The 20,615-nt window shown below is 42.1% G+C and overlaps 1 protein-coding gene across 4 annotated transcripts; it reads right to left on the bottom strand.

The window, feature by feature from the left end:
* Positions 1 to 835: 835 nt before the first annotated feature.
* LOC143509179 (disabled homolog 2) lies at positions 836 to 20,526 on the bottom strand. 4 transcript variants are annotated; one of them, XM_076997624.1, is made up of 15 exons: positions 20,199 to 20,526; positions 12,625 to 12,841; positions 8,747 to 8,895; positions 8,401 to 8,499; positions 8,159 to 8,290; positions 7,771 to 7,854; positions 7,058 to 7,099; positions 6,932 to 6,967; positions 6,341 to 6,403; positions 4,628 to 5,257; positions 4,051 to 4,204; positions 3,315 to 3,767; positions 3,106 to 3,185; positions 2,827 to 2,925; positions 836 to 2,643 (listed from the first exon to the last, which is right to left on the bottom strand). In XM_076997624.1, the coding sequence occupies exons 2-14, from the start codon at positions 12,704 to 12,706 to the stop codon at positions 2,857 to 2,859; spliced, it is 2,073 nt and encodes a 690-aa protein (XP_076853739.1). In that variant the 5' UTR covers positions 12,707 to 12,841; positions 20,199 to 20,526; the 3' UTR covers positions 836 to 2,643; positions 2,827 to 2,856. The 4 variants fall into 4 exon arrangements, with proteins under 4 accessions (XP_076853739.1, XP_076853738.1, XP_076853741.1 ...); XM_076997623.1 differs by having other exon boundaries at positions 20,313 to 20,526; XM_076997626.1 differs by having other exon boundaries at positions 7,058 to 7,081; positions 20,313 to 20,525.
* Positions 20,527 to 20,615: the final 89 nt, after the last annotated feature.

Genomic DNA, 20,615 nt, shown 5'->3' with positions numbered 1-20,615 from the left:
GTGAGAGTGATAACACCTTTGGGCAAAAATGACCAACTTGCTCTTGCTTCATAGTTATTCAATGAGAACATTCTAATAATGTAGACATAATCATTAAGTGCTAATAGTTTATCTGTTTTACCTGATAAACTGACCTCTTTGAACGAGTGAGGTGACTTGGATCATGTTAAAATCAAAAGGAGAAAACGCTGTGTGTGGAATTTCAGACAGCTTGGCAAAGGCATAGACCCAACTGTGGGACCGGGCCTGTTTTTTATTTATTTAAAAAACAAAACAATCAAAAAAAGCTAACTAAAAACAGACTTTGGGTTGAAGATGCCTGTGTGCAGAGATGCTGAGTTAGTAAGAAGATTAAAGAAACAGCTGTTTTCCTGAACAGACTATAGTCTTCTCTAATAGACAGGAATGGAGATTTTTAAAAAGTCACCAGACTTAAGGTGTTCGTCTGTTCTCAAGGAGACTCTTTTGTTGTATTCTTGAAATTACATTGATTTAAAATCTTTTGTAATCTCTAGCATCCTGGATGCTGACTCATGGTCAAGTGCCTGACATCAACAACAGATCTGCATTGACCTGCTGGAGACACTTGACTGGATAGCAATGCAGCACCTCCTCAGGCATTCACAACAAGCATTCGTCCCCATTCCATATAAGCTTCTTCATAAAGTGTGATTAAAGTGGGAAAATAAGTGGCTATGCAAAATATAAAAAATATACCACGGACAAGAACATTTTCATCAAAGAGCCAGATCATGTCTTTATTTTAAGGCATTTCCAAATGGAAGATACTGCAATATGAAATGTTACAGATAAATAGGACACATTTTAAAGCCCATGCCAGTAACTCAAATTCCAGTTTATTGCAATTTCACTACAATTTCAATTGACTTCAGTTGTACAACATCCAAAGTAAATGGCATAGTGCACAGTAGAGTAGATATATTTATATATGTACACAGAAATAAAGTCCACACATTTCCAACAGACATAGCTCATTATGATAGGTCCTGCATTAACTTCTAGTACAGTACTGGGAGATCTTCATTCTTCCTCTGACCCTTAAAGTTGTTGAGGTGAAAACACATCAGTAATTTAAGTCTCAGTTATTACACCTCACAGTGCTGAAAACAGGTCTGCATTTTGTCCGCTTGATATGTCACTCGGACAGAGTCATACGATGAGAACAGGGGTAGTCTGACTTTGAGTCCAACCATTATCTCCACATATAAGGGTAGCAAAATGGTTTCAAGATGTCACAGTTCTTATGTCAAGTACTGCCTGAATGGTTTGGGCTGATCAGTGTCCATGCAAGAGGAATTAATGCATCTCAACTAAAATACAAAACAAATAAACAAAAAACAAACAAATGAAAAATAAAAGACAAGCTGGATAATATATATTTATATATTTATTATTTATGCATATATACTGTATTGTTTATATATATATATATATATATATATAAACAATATGGCATATATATATATATATATATATATATGGCTTGCTAGTAGCTTAGCATGTATATATACTTAATATGTATATATGTGTGTGTATATACTAAGTACTAATTTACTAGCTCTATATATATTTATACAGCTAGTAACTTACTACTTAGTTGTGTGTACTAAGTATGGATGTATAGTATGTAGGTATAGAATGCCCTGCCCAACAGGAACAGAACACTGGAGCTCAAAGAAGAGAACAAACAGCAAAGACAGGCTTGCTGAGATGAAGTGTGTGTGTGTGTGTGTGTGTGCGCGCGCGTGCATGTGCATGCATATGTGTTAACAGTATGGAGTAGAAAGCCACTCACACCCTGCCCATTTATCAACCATCTCCATAGGAGTGACATAGTCTGTCTGTCCACTATCCATCATCCAAACACAAGCATGTATTCTATCGGATTGAATTCAGAATTTTGATTTACCCCACTAGGCTACACAGCAGTCTATTACTGACTACCCTTCAGTGTAGTTTAATGAAAGGAAAAAAGAAAAATAAACAAAACAAAAAACCCAAATTTAGTTAAACTTGTATAAGAAATTTCATTCTGCCATCATTGATTAGTGTCATAAAATGTCACTGTGTCCAATCAGGCACAATGTGTAATAGATGCAATTGACAATGCATTTGCAAAACAACATAATAATCAAATAAACAAAGTCCAAAAACTCAAGAAATAATACTGCACTAAAAAAACAGAAGAGTGACCTACACAAAGCTATTGTATACCCAGTCACCCATAGACAAGGTCTTCTTCCATTATTTTTACCTGTGCAATGAAAACTTAGCTGTTTCCTCTGATTGACTTGTGCTTTTTTGTCAGTGGCCACAAAAACCACTATTATAGTGCCATATAATATGAAGCAACTTCCATGGTCAGTCACAACAGTGTAAATGTACAAATACACTCTTTAGGGTGCGTATGGTATTGGAGTCAAGGACGTCATGGAGTTGAGGCCCTGGGGCAGGTGCTTCTTTACTGTGTTTCTGAGGAGCTAAGACTCGTGGAGAGAGGAGCGCTTATTGGAGTTCAGGACCTCAGGAACTCTGACTCCTAGATGGCAGTAGCAGAGGGGCATGAGGTCTCCACTGGAAAGGGCTGCACATTGGAGGGAAACCACACGGCTCGATGCAAACCTGAGAATATAAAGGACACAAAATTACAGATTACATATTGCTCATAACTAATGGAAAAAGTAAGGAATTGGGAATTAAAAGCAAACCAACTACTGGCAGGCAGTATAAAAAGAGATTCTTTACCAGGGCAACAGCACATCAAATAAGTGAATTCAGAGGTTCTCTCAGATTTCCTAGACTTACTTTAACTTTATGGATCCGTCATTGTGAATGTCATGCAAAGGGGTTTCCAAATGGGTCTCTGAAGGGATCCGAACCCACTGCCTTGATGACAGGAATATGCTGTAAGATTCAACAAAGGCAAAACGGCTATGAAAAACTAAACCTCTTGCTCTTCTTTGGCTTTTTCATAGTATAGAATGCTTGTATTACATTTTATTATTGCATTTGTACCAATTTCCTTTGCAAAGATCAATTATGTTTTTAAACAACACCAGTTTGTTGAACAGAAAGAATACTTACTGTTGCAGGTGTTGGTGCTCCAAAGAGCCCAGCTCCAAAAGGGTTATCAAATAAGTTCTGCCCACCTACTTTTAGTGGCTCTGTAAAAATAAGATGTGCAACACAATATACAAGAAGGCCATATTTACACAATTGGCCAAAAACGGCTAACAGAAGATACCAGAACTGAATGTAAATGAATAAGCCAAAATCACAAATGTTCTTCTCACCATGCTTAGCTAGAGCAGTAGGTGGTTTAGCCATTTGGAAATCTTTGAACATGTCCTTGATGTCCCTGGTCTCCCTCTCCCCCAAAGGATCCAGGTCCACAAATGCATTAGTGTCCACTTTGGGGGGTTCTTTGACAGATGATGCCCGAGGTGGGATCTGTGGGGGAGGGCTAGAGTTCTGCTGTCCCCCGGGCAACACATTTGAAGTAGGAGGAAAGACACTCGTGTGGAAGGGGTTCCCCACAGCAGAGTGCTGGGTCCAGGATCCGTTGGAGACAGGGGTGTTGGTTTGCCCCCAAGATGGAAGCTGTTGGGTGGTGGGTGCCCCAAAGCCTCCAGGGGCTCCTCCCCAGGTGGACACCGGAGAGGTGGAGAAGGGTGGTGTTGGAGTGAAAGCCTGGGAGGCACTGCTGGGAGAAGGGAAGATGGAGGAAAGGGGCTGACTCCATGGGGCTGCAGTAAGAGTGGAGGAAGAAGATAAGAGCCCGTGAGACAATGTATACCATTTATGGATGTTAGACGTCAACATCAACATATAAACTGTAGCATCCTAGAATATTCAGAAATGCTACAGACACAAAACATGATAGTCATTTGCGTTAGATACATATTATGTATTCAGACTGCTGCATCTGAATGCCAAGCTGTGACATTTTCAAGTCATTTCTGAAGTGCTAAACTGTCATGAAGGTCACATAAAGGTCAAATGATTAATATCTGGTTTCACGGATATTACCAAGGTTTGTGAGGGCATCTGAGGAGCTAGAGAGGCTCTTGCTGAACAACTGGACTGGGTTCACTGGGGTGCTGTCCGGCAGGGGAGGAGAAGGCGATTCTGACAGGCTGGATGAAGCGAACGGATCTGCTGCAAGCTTTTCATTCGTTGGTGACTGTGAAGTAAAGAGACATCTATTATAATTCTGCAGGGAGTGTTTTGCGTGAAGCACCAAACACTGAAATAACAGCCATTAAGATCACAGCAGTCATGCTGCGTTTCAATGCACCACTGAATCAGTTCCTTACCTGTTTTCTGTCATTCACTGAAGCATTAAAAGAGTCAAATCAGAACACCGTATAAGAGAAGCATAGATTGGTCAGTGTGATGAGTTATTCTGTGTACCCTATCAATTAAAATAGTTGATTTTTTAACTGCATTAGGACACTGTAGCAAAGCTTGTTCAGCTCCCGAGCCTCCTGCTTGCTACCGTTTTGAAACGCAAACACTTCTCTACATGTAATAAAGTCTCTCTTTTGTCTTTTCATACATATTGTAGTGTACAATTCCAAAAGTTAAAAAAGAAAGATTTTTCCACCTTCACGTTCCTCCTTCCCCGGCCAGCTTTCGTGTTGAGTGGAGGTGGGCTTATGAGGACCGAGTCCTTGGTGTGATTGGTGGCCGCCTCAGGCGTGTCTTCGTTCTCGTGCCCTGCGCCGTTCTGTGTAGGCTGGGTCCTCTCCAGGGCCTCCAGGAAGGGGTTTGGTGTCGATTTCCCATCATGGCCGTTCTGCTCCCTCGCCGGAATGCTGTTTTGAGTCCAGGCAGCCGCCTCCACTGCCCTGCCATCTAGTGGCCACTGGCCGTTACTGAGCGCCTGTATCACCGTCCTGTTGGAAAGCTGATCGAACTGCTGGCCCAGGTAGTCGGAGTCGCCGTTGTTGAGGCTGCCGTTGGGGATGCGGGCAGAGCCGCGGTCAGCCGAGGCGGGTCCGCTGCCAGGCGCCGTGGAGTGGTTGCTGTTGGAGAAGGGGTCATCGCTGAAGGGGTCGTGGCTGGGGGTGGGGAAGAAGTTGAGCTGTGAGGAGAAAGGGTTCTCAGGCGAGGGGCCGGACTGGGCTCTGAGGGCAGAGGAGATGGATGAGGTGGTGAAGGGGTTGCCTTTCACACAGTTCTGATTGCTGTCTATCTCAGTGGACAGATCCAGTAGGAGGATGTCTTCTGGTTCCTGAGAGAAGAGAATGCATTGATTACTTACCAGAATGTTTTTTTTCATAGGAAGGCATAACATGCCATGAAAGCATGCAATGACATGAATAAGAGCATTCATTCCATGATTCAAAATCACTTGTGGACATGCTATGACTGACCAGAGAGAATGCGTCTGTAAATCTCAGGCAATGTCATGACTAGAAAATCACTGTGACCAAAATATTTTTACAGTGCATGCTTCTGATGGTGGAATACATGTTATAACAGACATTTTAATGATGACATTACCTGGGCTTAAGCTCTCAGTTATTGCAATTTAATGGAAAAACAACAGATACTATATCAACACCCAATAAAAAAGTGTAAGGAAAGCTCACAAAAGGCATAAAATCATATAATAAACATCTCAATATATTTTTACTTTTTTTTACATTTTCCACCTCAGTGCTTTCTGAGTTAAGGGACTTATTCAGCTGTTGTGGTATGCAGTTTTTTCCCTACTGTAACTTATAAAAAACGTTTTCATGTTTAGAATCACAACGACAAAAATCTCCTGCAACTGCGTGTTCCACTGTCGTGTAGGTCCTCCCTCTTCCAACAGCCTTGTGTGAGGTACCACGACTGGAATTTTCCTTGGCTTCAACCATGCCCCTCCACTCCCAAAGATCTCATTTCCGTAGAGCTGGGTCAATTACGCACTCTGTGAGCAGACCCGGCACTCGGCAACAAGGGGCGGCTCTACAGCCGCACGAGGGAGCAGAGTTTGAGTCTGAAAAGTGGCAGTCACGTTCAACAGGCGCCACGTTCGCTGTTTTTGTTTGACGTGCCGTTGCTCCGGTAAAGAGCGTTTTGTGTTCAAACGTTTTGAGTCAGGGCATAATGGAGAGTACAAGGCTGCCGTCCAGGAATTAAGATGTTGAGAGTTTGATGTCGATTATTTTCTTGAGGGACTTTTTCTTGCAAGCTAAGGATTGTAGTATTGTACTATTGAATAATTTCTAACTTACTACACATGCCCCAAAAAGGCCACTATTGTCTTTACTTCAGACTGAGGCATAAGGAATGTGAGTTGGATTGAGCTGTTTATATTTGCCCTCACCGTGGTAGAGTGCAAGTCTGGTGGAGTTGACATGTCTCCAAACAAGTCCAGCTGGTCAACACCCTGTGAGGGACACAGACAAGAATAAAAATAGTGAGCTTAAGCGAAAAAGGGGGACATTTCATGCCAAGAACACTAAGGGAAACCAATTACTGCAGCGTATACAAAGCAGCTAAAGCCAGCCACAGCAGAGATGGAATGGGCGCGGGATAGAGGTCATTCATGAAGATCGAATAAGAAGAGATCTTTTTTTTCGTCTAGCCCAAATGAGGAGACAGGAGACTGAATGGCTGCAGTTGGCACGTCTCACTGACTTCCTGTCTGCTAATTTCATTAGCTTACCCCCTGGGGATGTATAGCTAGGGCCTAGTATGGAGACCTTTGGCCCAGGAAGAGGTCTTGGTTTTATAGCTGGGGTGGGTACGTCTGCTGGTTAAGGTAATGTTAGTTTTGACCTGAAGCAGCGACTGTGATAGATTTGAATCCATTCACTGTTATGTTTACCATACATCCCTTAACGCAGCATTTTGATACTGAATAGAGCATTGTAATGAGTCTAAACCAAGAGATGACAAAACAGTGAATACTTACTTTTCTTTCACTGGTGTTTGAGGCTTCACTGCCATTCTGAGGGGAGGGGACATCTTTCAGATATTTGGATACCATTCATTCAAATGTTTTTATGAGTAACACTTTGACTATTATGGCTATACATACCTCTACTGCTTTGTTTAGCTCTTCCTGGAGAGGATACAGAATCTGATTAGCAAGATTGCAAAGATGTCAAGATCACAGCAATGCTAAAGTAGAGAGGACAGATGTCTGACCATGATAATAGTGATAACTGAAGAGGTTAATTACAGCCTGAAAGCAGGTTTTATTTCTCTGGTGAATGTATAGTGAAACAAGGTAAACAAGGTAGTCCTTTAAAGGACTTTTTGCTGAGTGTACCAAACAGGGGGAGGATTAACTCAGACAAGGCTTATTACAAACAAAGTAGGGGATAAGACCAAGGAAAACATGACAACACCAAAAAATAAAAATAAATAAATCTGTTCAAGGAAACCTGTCTAGTCAAGTTTATAATGTCATCCAATGGAAAGGAATATAAGGAAATTGACTTCAAAAAGGACCATGTACGTGTGGAACATCTTATGCCAATAGGGTTAGGGTTAGAAATGTAGATATTTAGACATGCTTTTTAGTGGAGAGAAAAACACAAACTGTAAATATTCAGGTTACAAAGTTCAGGATACAAAAATCCCTGACAGCTGTAGGAAGACTTCAGTACAGCCTTCATGTATAGCAGCGGCACCCATAATAAATTACTTCCTGAGTCAAGAGTATTGATTTTATTCTGATAGTATTAAATTAAACAGAGCTGTTCAGGACACAATTGTGTAATGCTCCATTGAGAAGATGTCTTGTACCTTTTTTGAGCTCTCTCCTTCTTTCTTCTTCATGTTGAAGATGAGCTGAAATAGGTCCTTCAGGTCAATGACGAGGGGCTCAGCCTGAGAGGAAACACATGCTGTTAAACAGTGGACTTCCTGAAACGATGTATGTGCATGTGTGTCTGGGTGTGTGTGAATGAGTATGTGCACATGCATCTGGGGGTGTTAGGACAGGAGTGAGAAAAGGTCTGTAAATGTGTGTTACTGTTTTGGGTGTGGCTTGTGTATAATGCAGAAAGATATTGAAAGATAGGAAGAGAGAGTGAGAGAGAGAAAGAGAGAGAGTGAGAGAGAGAAAGAGAGGGACGATAAGTGAGCATGAGTGAGAGCAATCCAGCAGGAACCCAGCAGAAACCAAACAGACCTGCTGTGCAGTTTTAATGGCGAAGAACTGGTGCTGGCCCTCTGCACCACAAACATAGCCAAACGCTCGATTGTCAGTCACATCACGAGCGATAAAGGAGATTTTATTCACCGCATGTTCCAGTACTACTGCCTGGAGAGGAGACACCATGCACAACAAAGAGGAAAAATGAGACATTTAATAAGAAAACCGGGATGACAGGGGTCAAAGGGTAACAACCGCAGATGGTAGAGGAGACTCACCCCTGTCTTCTCATCCATAATGGTGATTCCTGAGAGAGAGATGTTCACCCACACTCTCTGCTTGTGTTTGCCCTGAGAGCGAGCGGATGCAGCTTTGCCCTGAACACAACCATACGATAAGCAAGAAGTCCAAATCTAAATTTAAGTGTAAACTAATCTATACTAAAGAAATCATCTGCCTTCTTATAAAGGCATTCCAGTTATGTGCAAAATTTGCCCTGAAGAGCTCCAATTAAAAAGTGTGCACTTTGAGGTTTTGATTAGAAGGGATTTTTGTTGTTTTGCAAGGTCAAACACAGCTGAATGTGAATGAAGTACCTCTTGTCTCGTTTGCCCTTTGACCTACCTTCAGTTTCATCATGGAATCTTGGCTCATTTTGTCCCCTCTAGCCTCAGGCACATCATCCACTCCAATTAGCTTAGCCTTGTACCGGACACCATCACCTCTGAACCTCGCTAGAAGGAACTCATCTGTTTTCTCCGGGCTGGCTGCAGCTAAGTTAGAAAAACACACAAGAATATACGTTTAACTAAAAAGGACAAGATGAAAACATCTAATGCAATTTTACGTCCAACACACATGAGAAACATAGAAAATTGATGGCTTGAATTAACTGCCAATTGGCTACACCTGTGACAAGAACAGTGATGTTGGAGGAAAGAGGGTCACACCTTAGTGATTGGAGTAATACATATGATGTGACAATGCGACGGTGACATGTTAGACTTCGGCTAGCATTCAGAATGTAGTGCTATGTTGCGAGCTGTAGAAGTGCAATTGGTCAGGCAATGTGATTTTTTTGTTTATAATACATTTATTAAGGGAGGAAAATACTGTCATGAAGCGGGCACAGGTGATTTAGCTTTAAAAACACTGACTACGACCTATTAAAATGAACAAAAACAAACCATTTACAAAAAGATTAATAAATTAGCTTATATTTGCATGACTCCTTGAATTACAAGCACAATAAATAATAAAAAAGGACAAAGAGCAGTATTTTGAATCTTTTTGTAACCTGTAAAGCAAAAATTATTTTAATATGTATAGTTCTGGGCTTTGTCCAAAAGGAATAACAACCCATAAACTATAAAATGTTTACAGTACAATGTGTGTCTTCAAGACAAACTGCTAGAAAGAGGCAGTATCTTGGCCATGTCTGCAAGTTTGACATTGCAAAGCCATTAGTGGCTCTTCTTCATTAACAAAACCCATATCAAGTACATTAAGAACATTCAGGTTGTCTTTTGTAATTCACAAAAAGGTTTTCTCATTTCACTGCTTTAATTTTATTCTTATATCAATGATATTAAGCCTCAGCGCATTTGTGCTTTTCATCTTGGACACTATAATTCAGTATCTTCCAGGTTTTTGACATCCCTGCCCTCTGCCTTCTTCTGGTCTTCTAGCTCATTTCCATCTGCTCCTCCTCGTGCTCCCCTTTACTCCGATGCTAACCGATGCGATACATGCTAACCCTTTACAGCCGCTGGGGTCCAACTCCCTCCCAACCACCACCACCCACCCACCCCCCGCTCGGCTGCCGGCCCCACTTAGATGGCAGGGGCGGGGAGCCGTAGAGAAAGAGTGGGTACGGCAGAGCAGGAGGCCAGACCTCCGTCCTGCTGCGGCCAAAGCTAAGTGACTTTATTGGCATTCATGACATGTGGGGTCTCAACAGGCTGGAGGGTCCCCCTGTTAGCTCCGGGGCACAGGACAACCCCCGCTAACACATCACTGCAGTGAATGCGCAGGCCTCTTTCAGTCACTTCCTCTCCGTTTGAATAGGTCAGACACAACGGGGTTTGTTGACTTTGTTCTTGGCCAGCGGAATGAGATGGATGGCTTCAATCCTTGTTAAGGGGCAATTATAATAAACAACACATGTAATCTTGCCCTTGATCTAATGGAAAGCAAGCTTGTGGATGATGGACTAAGGTCAGATTTCTTATAGATCTTGAACAATTTTAAACTCAAAACAATGCCTCCCTTTCCAGTGACTCCTACTATGTATATACAGAAATGTTTAATGATGTTAATAGGCTTAATATGTTCGTTAAAAGAGTATAGTGATGGTTTCCTAGTCTCTAAAGTTTGTCCTTAGAAATGAAATCCCACAAAAACAGCTCCCAACAGATGATATAGGGCCTGTATATAGCAAGTCATAAGGTGGCATGTGGGTGACCTCACTGAACTAAGCTCATTTTGTACAAGACATCATTATTTTGGGACTTGCCACATTGCTGATACAACATGTGCTTTGACATTAACAAGTGACAGATCCTTAAAAGTACAAGCAGGTGATAGCGGTGCTGATGTAAACTGACCCGTTAGGCGGCCATTTTGGAAAGCGAAAGTGTTCCAAATATCCAAGAAAACTTAAGACATCCTCTGCACACCACTGAGACCACAACCTCTCAGTCTTCACATCTCAGACTGTCATCTGTGAAAACAGTCTGGGGTAACTAAGGCAATGGGAACTTCATTAACTTCAATGATCTAGCTGAAATCTATTCTCGGCAGTTCACGCTATGAACATTTCAGCTGGTGTTTCACTGGGGGCGTGTGTCATGGCGCGATTCATCCCTCCACCCCAGAGTCCATGATTCTCAGCGTGGGACTGGGAGAATCAGGCCCGCTGCGCTCATGCCTGTGGAAAAGGATCATAAACAGGCCCGGTGGAGAACGTCTCACGGTCGCAGCTGGAAGGCCTTGTGGAAACAGCAATAGAGCCCTAATGGAATCCATCACTGGCGCACTCTCCTGGTATGAGCAAGCCAGGCAAGACAAACAATACCACTGTGCACTGGGCTTAGCTTAAAAAAATAAATCCAGAACTATTGAACTATTGGGTCAAGGAGGCCAATGAAATGCTTCACAGAGGCTTTTAGCGTTCGGTGGGCCACCATAACCTACTTCAGAAGACGCTGAGCAATGCAACCTGTCATGGAAGTTGAGGGTGCAATCCACTCAAGGAACCATGCCTACATGGGGCCTAGTCTCCACCAATCAGATCCTCTTCATTCTTTCCTGACCTGGAGCTGGTCCTATTTGAAATGCAAGAGTGTCATACTCATGTAATAACTGGGCCATAATTGAATGGCTCTAGACCTGGATCTGTTTGTTATGTTTTGCATGAATCTTACCTAAGCACTTAATGAGCCTGAAGCTCATTCTAATTAACCTAAAGTCACTTAGACGGAATAATGCCCAGTCAAATCACAATCCTTCAAATTCCTGTTTTCCACTCAAAAGAAACAAATGTTCTCCATACAGAGAGCTGAATGGCGAGTCTGTTAAATGGGATATATGTTAAATGGGGTATCTATTAAATGGGGTACCTGTTAAACCTTACAAACGTGCCCTTTCATGAGTGCCTCTAAACAAAGAACATATAAATCAATATACGGTATATTAAAATGAACGCAATACTCTATGAATGCTGCTACTAATAAAGACTTCTCTTGTGCCTTACATGTGATGGATGCATCACAGAAAAACAGCCTGTGTGCCTATATAATGTTTTTAGGGTCTCATACTAGAATTGGTACATGCAATAACCTCGAAAGCTTCTGGTATTAAATGCTTTGTGGATCTTTCATAAACAAAAAGATCCACTTGGTCCAAAAGAGGCAAGAACCAGCACACTCCCAAATGGAAGCCTGAGCTACCCTTCAGTGGAGAGATTACATGGCGGTCTGCTGTGGCATCAGCCTGCCGTTGCCGAGCCATGCGGAGACGTGGATACCGGGCTTGGTGCCCGGTGTGATTCGTCCTCTGGGAACAAGGGGCAGCCTGTAAACCTGACAGACGCAGTCACTAATCCCGCTAATGACACGCTAACATAATAACTTGTCATTCTTATGCCACTAAAACAAATTTTCAGCCCAAGGACCTTGTCCAGTGACTGCCTGCACAGCAAAGAGAGTTGATCTCCAGTGAGAAATCCCACATCACCCCCCACCACCACCCCCCCATCCCCCACCTCCAAAAAAAAAAGAAAGGAAAAAAAAAAACAAGAAAAGGAAGACAAACAAAAGAGGCTGAGATAAACCAGATGTCAGCACATGGCTATGAGTCTTCCTACCGTGACTGGCAACGTAGCGCTAGCAAAACAAGCGGACTGAAAATACCATAACCATCTGTGATAGCCTGCACTTCAGCCCACGTGCTTGCTAGCTCACGAGCACAGCATGCTGGGAAGGGGGCGGGTGGGGGCATACCCTTCTTCTTCTCTTTCTTGGAGGGCGTCTTGGTGGGTGCCTGCTCAGCCGGAGGCGTGCTGCTCTCCACCTCTGCAGACATGTCAGGAGGCCAGCCTCACGGGGCAATCAAAATCAGATCTCTCTCTCTCTCTGTCTCTCTCTCTCCTTTCTTCCACTCTGCAGGGTTCTCAGCACAGCTTGATTCAGCAGTGGGCCATGATCAGCAGGACATGTTCTGCGGAGAGAGGAGAGAAGAAGTTTGGTTAAGTTTGGTGACCTTAAAATATTGGTACAACAGCAAAAAAAATAACTAAAGAAAAAAAAACGCTATGCTTTACTGCATTTTCTGTTTCCTATTTTTGACAAAGAGACTTCCATATTTGCTTGATAAATAGTAACATGTACAACATCAAAATGTTGTAATCTAGTCCTTTTTTGTTGACCAAGTGGTTTCAATTTATGTTTCAAACTCATACTCACTGCTACGTAACTTCACTTACTAGAAGTACAGTGGTGCACTTGGAACATTTTCCTATACAAGCTGTACAACATGGCCCACTGCAACACGTGAGGCGGAGTGAATAAACATGCTGCCCCGTGAAGCCTTCAGGTAAACCGAGTTTGCTGTTGAACTATAAATACATCCCTTCCCTTATTTCACTCCACCCACCACGCTGGCCTTAACCCAGACTTCTTATCTCCAGCAACACTGCCCTGCGTTTCCTAACAGGGCAGTTCTATAATGAGTGCACGTTGTGCTGGTTCTCAATTCTCCCAACGATGACTAATGACATCTTTCTCAAGTTCTCTCCTTTTCCCTCGCTCCACTAAATGGCAATATCGTCACATCTCCGATGAAAGCATGTTTCATGGCCATGTTTATAGATGTATAGGGTTGCAGTTGCCTTCACCTTCCTTACACAACCTGTCTTGTCATTCCTGTGATCCTTCAGTATAAAAGCTACAGGAAGGGAGCTTCCCTTATATGTGGGATTCATACCGTCTCCAGCTCGGTTCATCACCTGCAATAGCCAGGCTATTGTTCCCCATTTGTTTTTGGTCTAGGAAAACGGTAACTGGGAGGAAGATGCAAAGATTTGGGGCATTTTCCTCTTCCTCTTTCCACTTAAGAGCATGGCATGCCAGACATATGTTCATCTTTCACTCTCTGCCAACCCACAATGCAGTGCAGCAAAGCTGCCTGGCAATTCAGACTCACTGCTCACATTGTGTCCTTCACTGTGACTTATGAGTAATGAGCAAGAATTGTTTATTGAGCTTTTGAGGCAGGATATTCAAATCCTCATCTAAATCCAATTCACACAAAAATATTCACAAACACACAATATACCACAAAGGCACTCTGGCACTGTATTGTGTTTGAAGAAGGCCACTGAGTCTCTTACTGAGGTCAGTTTGCATCCAGCTTTTCAGCCCAATTCCCCATGACAGGAAACGTTGTATGTTCTTAGCTCCAAACACATTCCCCCTTTCCTAGTCAGCAAGGGTATCCCAGAGTTTTATGCCAGCAAATGGAAACACTTCCCCCTGTCACCTGACGTTAATACTTCCTCTTTGACTCTATAATCTGATTCACCGAGACCAGTAACTGATTCATGAGCCTACATTTCAGCTGGTAATGGGTGTAAATAGAACCGCAAGACTATAAGGGGAGACATGTTTCTATTAAAAGTAAATTTAAAGTCCAGCTGCCCTAAGCTCAGCTGAAGTGGTTGCCTGATGGTAGGCAGACAAAATAAAAAATAAAACACCCTAAAGTGGTCACACTATCAGCTAGTTAATGACCTCTATGAGAAAGATCTGTGTTTTCCATAGCTATGAAAAAGAAAAAGCTAAAAGAGAGCATGAAAGAGATCAGAGGAATTTGGTATGCTGACAGGCAAGCAAGACGGTCACAGAATATTTATAGCCAATGCCTGATTCATTCTTCCTCATAATCTAGGTAGAAGTCCTGAGGGAAATCAGTCCGTTTGGTACCGCTGAGCCACTCAAGCTGTCAGAAAGGCATACGCACAAACCGAGATACTACAATGGACAAAGATGCCATTCATATTAATTGTGCTATTGCAGAATGGAAAAAATTACAGGCCACAGAAGTTTATGCTTTCAAATGGTTGTTTTTACAGGTAATCGTAACCACAGTACAATACACAGGTTATGCTGTTCTTCATTATCCTCACTGTAAGAGGTAGTTACATCAAGGGACTTGGTTAAATGAATGAACGAAGGAATGAATGAAGTTACACTTATATTACAGACAGCTTCTGCATCCTAACAACTCACCGGAGAAGCAGCAGCCAATCACACACTCGGCGTACTCTCAGGCGGAAACCACAGCCCCCTGGGAGCCTGAGTCAGGCACAGGGAGGGGAGAGAGGAGAACACTCAGGACAGAGCGCCATCCACCACTGGATAGGCAGTTTTTACGTAACCTCCATGTTTTTGGACTTTTGGAGGAAGCCAGAAATCCCAGAGACCCATGCAGACATTCAGAGAACACGGAATAAATAAATAAACATCCATTAAAAACTTAAGTTTCCTTTTTCAATTGCACCAGTTCAAGTGACAGGCCAGTTAGTGGTCATCAGATATGTTTGTTATTTGTTTACAGTGTTTTGCTTCAACATGTGTAAGATAAATGAAAAGCTGTGACGAACCTGAACATTACATTTCGACGAAATGTACCCCAACTGACCTAACAGATGTCCACTTGGGTTTTCACTGTACAATGTTAAAAGCAAAGTCTGATGTTTAGTCAAAAAAATCTAACAAAAACTTCTGTGCCAGGAAGTAAAATACTCAGCACAATCAAACATTTAATCGGTGGTGTAGAGAAGTCTAGAGAATGAATTCAAAGCTTGTCTTCTGTGGACAGCTTTAGCTGTAGAGATGTCTGACAGATCCTCATAACTCATTTCTCTTCTTCATGAAACCATGCCTAAAGCAATACCTTAGAAGTGACTACAAGGCGTCCTGTACCTTTAAAACATCTCCCCTACTAATGCAGATGACTACAGTACTTCCTGGCCAAAGCTGAACCCCAAAACCAACATCAATATTTACACTCCGTTTCTGCACTGCCAGGACCTCCAGCTCTCCGGTTCTGTCACCCCCCCTCCACCTAGACTCAGCCCACTCCCCCCGACTGACTCGCAGGCCGGGGGGGTTTGGGACAGGAGGTGCAACTCTGAGAAAACCTCCGGCAAGGAAGAACAATGAGTGTACAGTAAACACCACCGTCCCTCCTTGCTGGCTGCCTGGCTCCACCGCTGTTCCTTCACACAGGCCATGGAGCTCTTTAAATACGCACATCAAAAAGCGGCCGTAAGCCAAGGTACATCCACCTCTCCCCATGCCAAGAATTCCTGGCCTCTGAGGACAGCTCTCCGGACAAAAAGTATCTCCCTGGGTGTTGATTTAGTTCTGACCAGGGCAACACTGCAAAGGTTGCAAAAAGGTTTGAAGATACATTTATTTGACCGACTGTTCTCATAGTTACAGATAATGCTCATTACATTCAACTCTGCATATTGTGAGGAAAGTCAAGTTTGTTGTGTTAACGTGCACTGTAAAAGCATAAAAAGACACATTCTTAAATTGCAACATAATCTCTTAATACAGCACTGGCTTCACAGAAATCATAATATATTGGTATAATATTGTGTTCTTTATGGGTCTATGTAGTGAATGTGTGTTTTTCTGACATACAAAATCTGAAACGATGGATCACGTTTTTGAATAATTATTGCTGAAGTGACACTTCTTTCTCAGTGAGCCAGCAATGCTCATTCAGGTCAGACTGAGGTCTGATCATGAATCACTGTGAAATAGTTCTTGTTAGTACATACCTATGTAAACTTGACAGAGGGCCACAGCTCCCTCTTCATTTCCAGTCAAAGATTTGTCATTTTACCCCAAACTGAGGCAAAACTACAGGCATGTGTGTAATAAAACCGAGACAACCGAGAGAACACAGATGCAGTGCATCTTCCTGATGGTTTCCATGACACCCACATGCCACTGAGGTAAGTTTTGGCAGCCTTGTTTTCATTTGAAGAGCTTCAGACTGGCTTTGCTCAGCAAACACAGAATCTATCCTCAGAGACACACGATCAAACAAAATTAAGGGAAGGTACACACAAAGCCCATGGGCTTCTCTGTTCAGTCATCATTCTGGAGCTGGCATAAAAATGAGTTGATATTTTCAGGATCCAGAACCAGGCAAGCATGCAAATAAGAACTTCAATGCAAAAAAATGACCATGAGCCCCTGAATGTACAACACCATCTTTTGTGCACCTGCAAAATGTGTGAAGACATCACAACAGTAATCTAGGACATAACATAAAACTGAATTTTCAAAAATGCCATGGTGTGTATATGCACAAATACCAGAACCATTTAAGCAAGACAAGACACATTTCTAAAGGCCATATACACTCTGCCTATGGACTCTTGTTTATGCATTCACTTCAATTCAAACAGTACAGCAACAAGAAATATAAACCTTTACATGATTATGATGTAAAGAGACTTGAGGTAATGTCCAGAAAATTAGAGATAATAATGAAAGGCTTTCCAAAGCAGGCGTTTAACATAATTACCATGAATTTACATTGTTTTCATTCACTCACCATCTTCTCATGGGAAATGATTAAGAACCATAAATATTCCCATAATTCCTCACAGTAAGTAAAGAGTTTAAGTCATGGAAGGCAAACATTGCTGAGTGCAATCAAACGATTTCAACCACAATCTTGTGTGGTCCTACATGTCTCGTAAGTGTTATGGTGGTGTTCTAACATCTGGTTTTAAAATCAACCAACAGATATTAGACAATGCTAAGATTTGCTTAAAAGCTGTCTATGAAAATGACTTGCTGACATCGAAGTGCACTTTAAAAGAGGACTTTTCCCCTCAAATGGACTGTCATCTTTGAGTTCTAACGGTTTGGGAACCTACGTGCTCATGCAATCCCACCAATGAGGATGTCCTCCAAGCTCTTCCAGACCCACCAATTAGCTCTGTAATTTCATTTACATTGCTGGTTTGTTGGTATAATTATGGAGTATATACTGTTATGTAAACACAGTCTTGGCATGGGAAAAAAATTCTCACCAAATTCCCAAAAGCAAGAGATAAGTTAAGGATATCTTCACCAATAAGGTCCACGAAGACCTGACCTTATTGTTTAAATATCAGATCAAACTTTCACACACCCATCAAGTCCTGGCATACATTGTTATCATAGACAGCTGAGACAATACATGCCAAATGACCATGCCATCCACTGATCCGAGTATCGACTCCAAATCTAAATATCCAAATCACCATTACGAGTTCAAGGTTCAAGGTCTCTGGTGTAATGGCACCTTGTCTACATTAGCTGCGGGGTATTAGAAGTACCATTAATATTCCTCCTGGTAGCTGAAAATCTGAACTTTGAGTTTGTTGTCTAATGGAGGTCAAGCAGGGAAGAAGGTGGTTCCACATCTGGCATCAACTTTCTTTCCTTTTTATTACTAAAGAGCAATGCAGAGCTCTAAGCAACTGTCCAGATTTCATACTTTTTTTCGCAAGGGGTAAAGTGGGACACAAACAAACATCCCAGTGCAAAGGTCATTTAGCTCAGCATGTGGCCACCATAGTGAAATACCATGCTTCACGTAAAGAGCTTCCATGCCTCTCCAGTGACCTGTATACGTCGCCGATGAAATAGTAGTCCCTTTCTTCCGGCAGAAAGTCACACAGACAGAAAGCGACAACAAAGCAAGAAGAAGCTTGGACAAATCCATTTACTCTTAATGGAGACTTTCATTCATTTCTCTTTCTCCATGCTGGACGTCCTTTGCTGAGCTCTTTTCTTTTATGAAAGGAGAAAGCGATATAGCCGGTGGTTAGCTGGAGAGATGAAATGGTTCAGAGTAGCTAGAAGTGGAGGAATGACTCAAGGAGGGAAATGAAGTCGAGTGCCAACATCTGCTTCCAATAAAACTGCACACATTGTACCAACAGAAAAGAGAAAAAAAATGTGTCTTGCTCTGAGTCATACCCAAGTATTTTTTAAATGATAATTCACATTTTAGAACACAGTTAAATACACAATGATTTACTGTTCCCAGCTGGGGTATTTATGGGTGTTTTGATCATGGGTGCAGCCTTTTCCTGTTAAATCTCTCTAGGTGTGTGTTCATTTCTGAAGCCACAGAAGGAAAACTGACATTTTCTTTTGGCATTTCTGGCAATGTTTATATGACTTCAAACTGTTTGAAAGTCAACTCTCTTCAAACACTTACATGTTCCGTCGCCCATATCTGTCCCTTTCCTTATGAAAGGAAGTGGAAAGAGTTTACAGTGGCATTTCCTCTATTAGATGCAACACCAGGGCTGCTGGGGTAACACTGAATGATAAAATGCTAGTTATGGTCATTTGTAGGGCATGGATTTAATCTCCACAACATTTTTCATTCCATCTATTCCCTCTTCCTCCCATCAGTCATTACTCCATTCTCTTTCTCCTTCTCAACATCCTGGACTGCCATAACGGCCCAGGTCCACAGCCATACATTCCTTCACACTGAGATCATACCTGCTTTCATAAGGCAAGTGTTTGTACACATGTTTTCCTAATATTAACAACCCCAACAGCCATGGTGCAGAGGTTAACAAAAAGTCTGTATATCTGATGAATGAAACGATAGATTTCTTATAAATAACTATATATTATCCTTACTACCTTTGGCTATTCTGATAAACGTTTATGTATGTTCTGCATATGGTTGAACAAATGAAAGCATTTGTATGTTTAGGTCAAAAACAGTCTGTTCTTGATGAAATCTCTCAAATTAGCCTACGCATTCCGTAAAAAATCTAATTTATTTTATTGTTTTAAGCTCTAACAGAGTAAGTGAACGAAACAACAGCAGACTGCACAACGTACTGATCAACCTGATCAACTGAAAATATCACTGACCCGATGAGAACATTAAACTTTGCATTAGCCAATGGTAAAGGGAAAGGGATCAAATATGCTCAAATAATGCTCAAATATGCTATCGTACATTTTTATCATAGCCTATAGCCTACCTTGAATTTTGCTAGCGTTTAGCAAGCAAAGTCTAATACAGCGCACACGTATTGCAATGTGAAGGAAACAGGATTATTTGTGGTCATTAGATAAAACACAACCGCTCGTTTTGTCGTGCGTCAAGGCCAAATGAGGAATAGGTGTCATAAATCCGCTCACATGCGTTCCGGCTAGAAATCTGACATTTTGGATTTCACAATATAGGATAAATAGCCCAGCCAAGGGGGCGGGAGTGATCGGTTATCGGTAGGTTCATGTCACATTCAGGTTGGATCGCTGACAGCCTAAAAATAACAACAGGTTGCATTTTAAGGGCTTCAATCATGATTAAGACCACACACAGAAGAAGACGCAGAAGAAGACCATTAAAATCAAATCATGAAAATAACGGATTTAGGATGATGGCATATTTTGTTATCGGAATAGCCTAGAAGTACTTTGAATAAATAAGGTGCCAGGTAATGTTCCTATTTTATCAAACTTACCCACATTAAGGATCCTCCAGGTCACCTTTTCAGGGATGCAAACCAAAAAAAAAACACACACACGCACGAAGATGTAATTATGTACGATAAACAGGCTATAAGCAAGGCACTCACCGACAAGTTAACCAGTTGGACCTGAACCTTGCATAGCCTACTCCGTAGTACTTTGTCAGAACCGGTACAGCGAATGAGGATTTTGTATAGCCTAGTCGCTCTCCGTATAGTCTCAGCCGCACTCCCGTCCCCGAGATGTGGTTCTAATAAGATGTTGGCAGACCCGGACTGGAATGCGCTGTGATGTTCCTGCAGCTTGAGACTGGGTAACTCCCCCACAAAGTGGTGCCTTGAGCAAGGATTTAACCCTCTGCACACCAGACTGTAAATATGGATTCACTCCTCATTGGTTACAGTGGTTAA

This window comes from Brachyhypopomus gauderio, chromosome 3 (genome assembly GCF_052324685.1).
Source record: "Brachyhypopomus gauderio isolate BG-103 chromosome 3, BGAUD_0.2, whole genome shotgun sequence".
Taxonomy (NCBI): domain Eukaryota; kingdom Metazoa; phylum Chordata; class Actinopteri; order Gymnotiformes; family Hypopomidae; genus Brachyhypopomus; species Brachyhypopomus gauderio.
The sequence above is the reverse complement of the archived record's forward strand: the minus strand, read 5'-3'. Positions and strand labels throughout refer to the sequence as shown.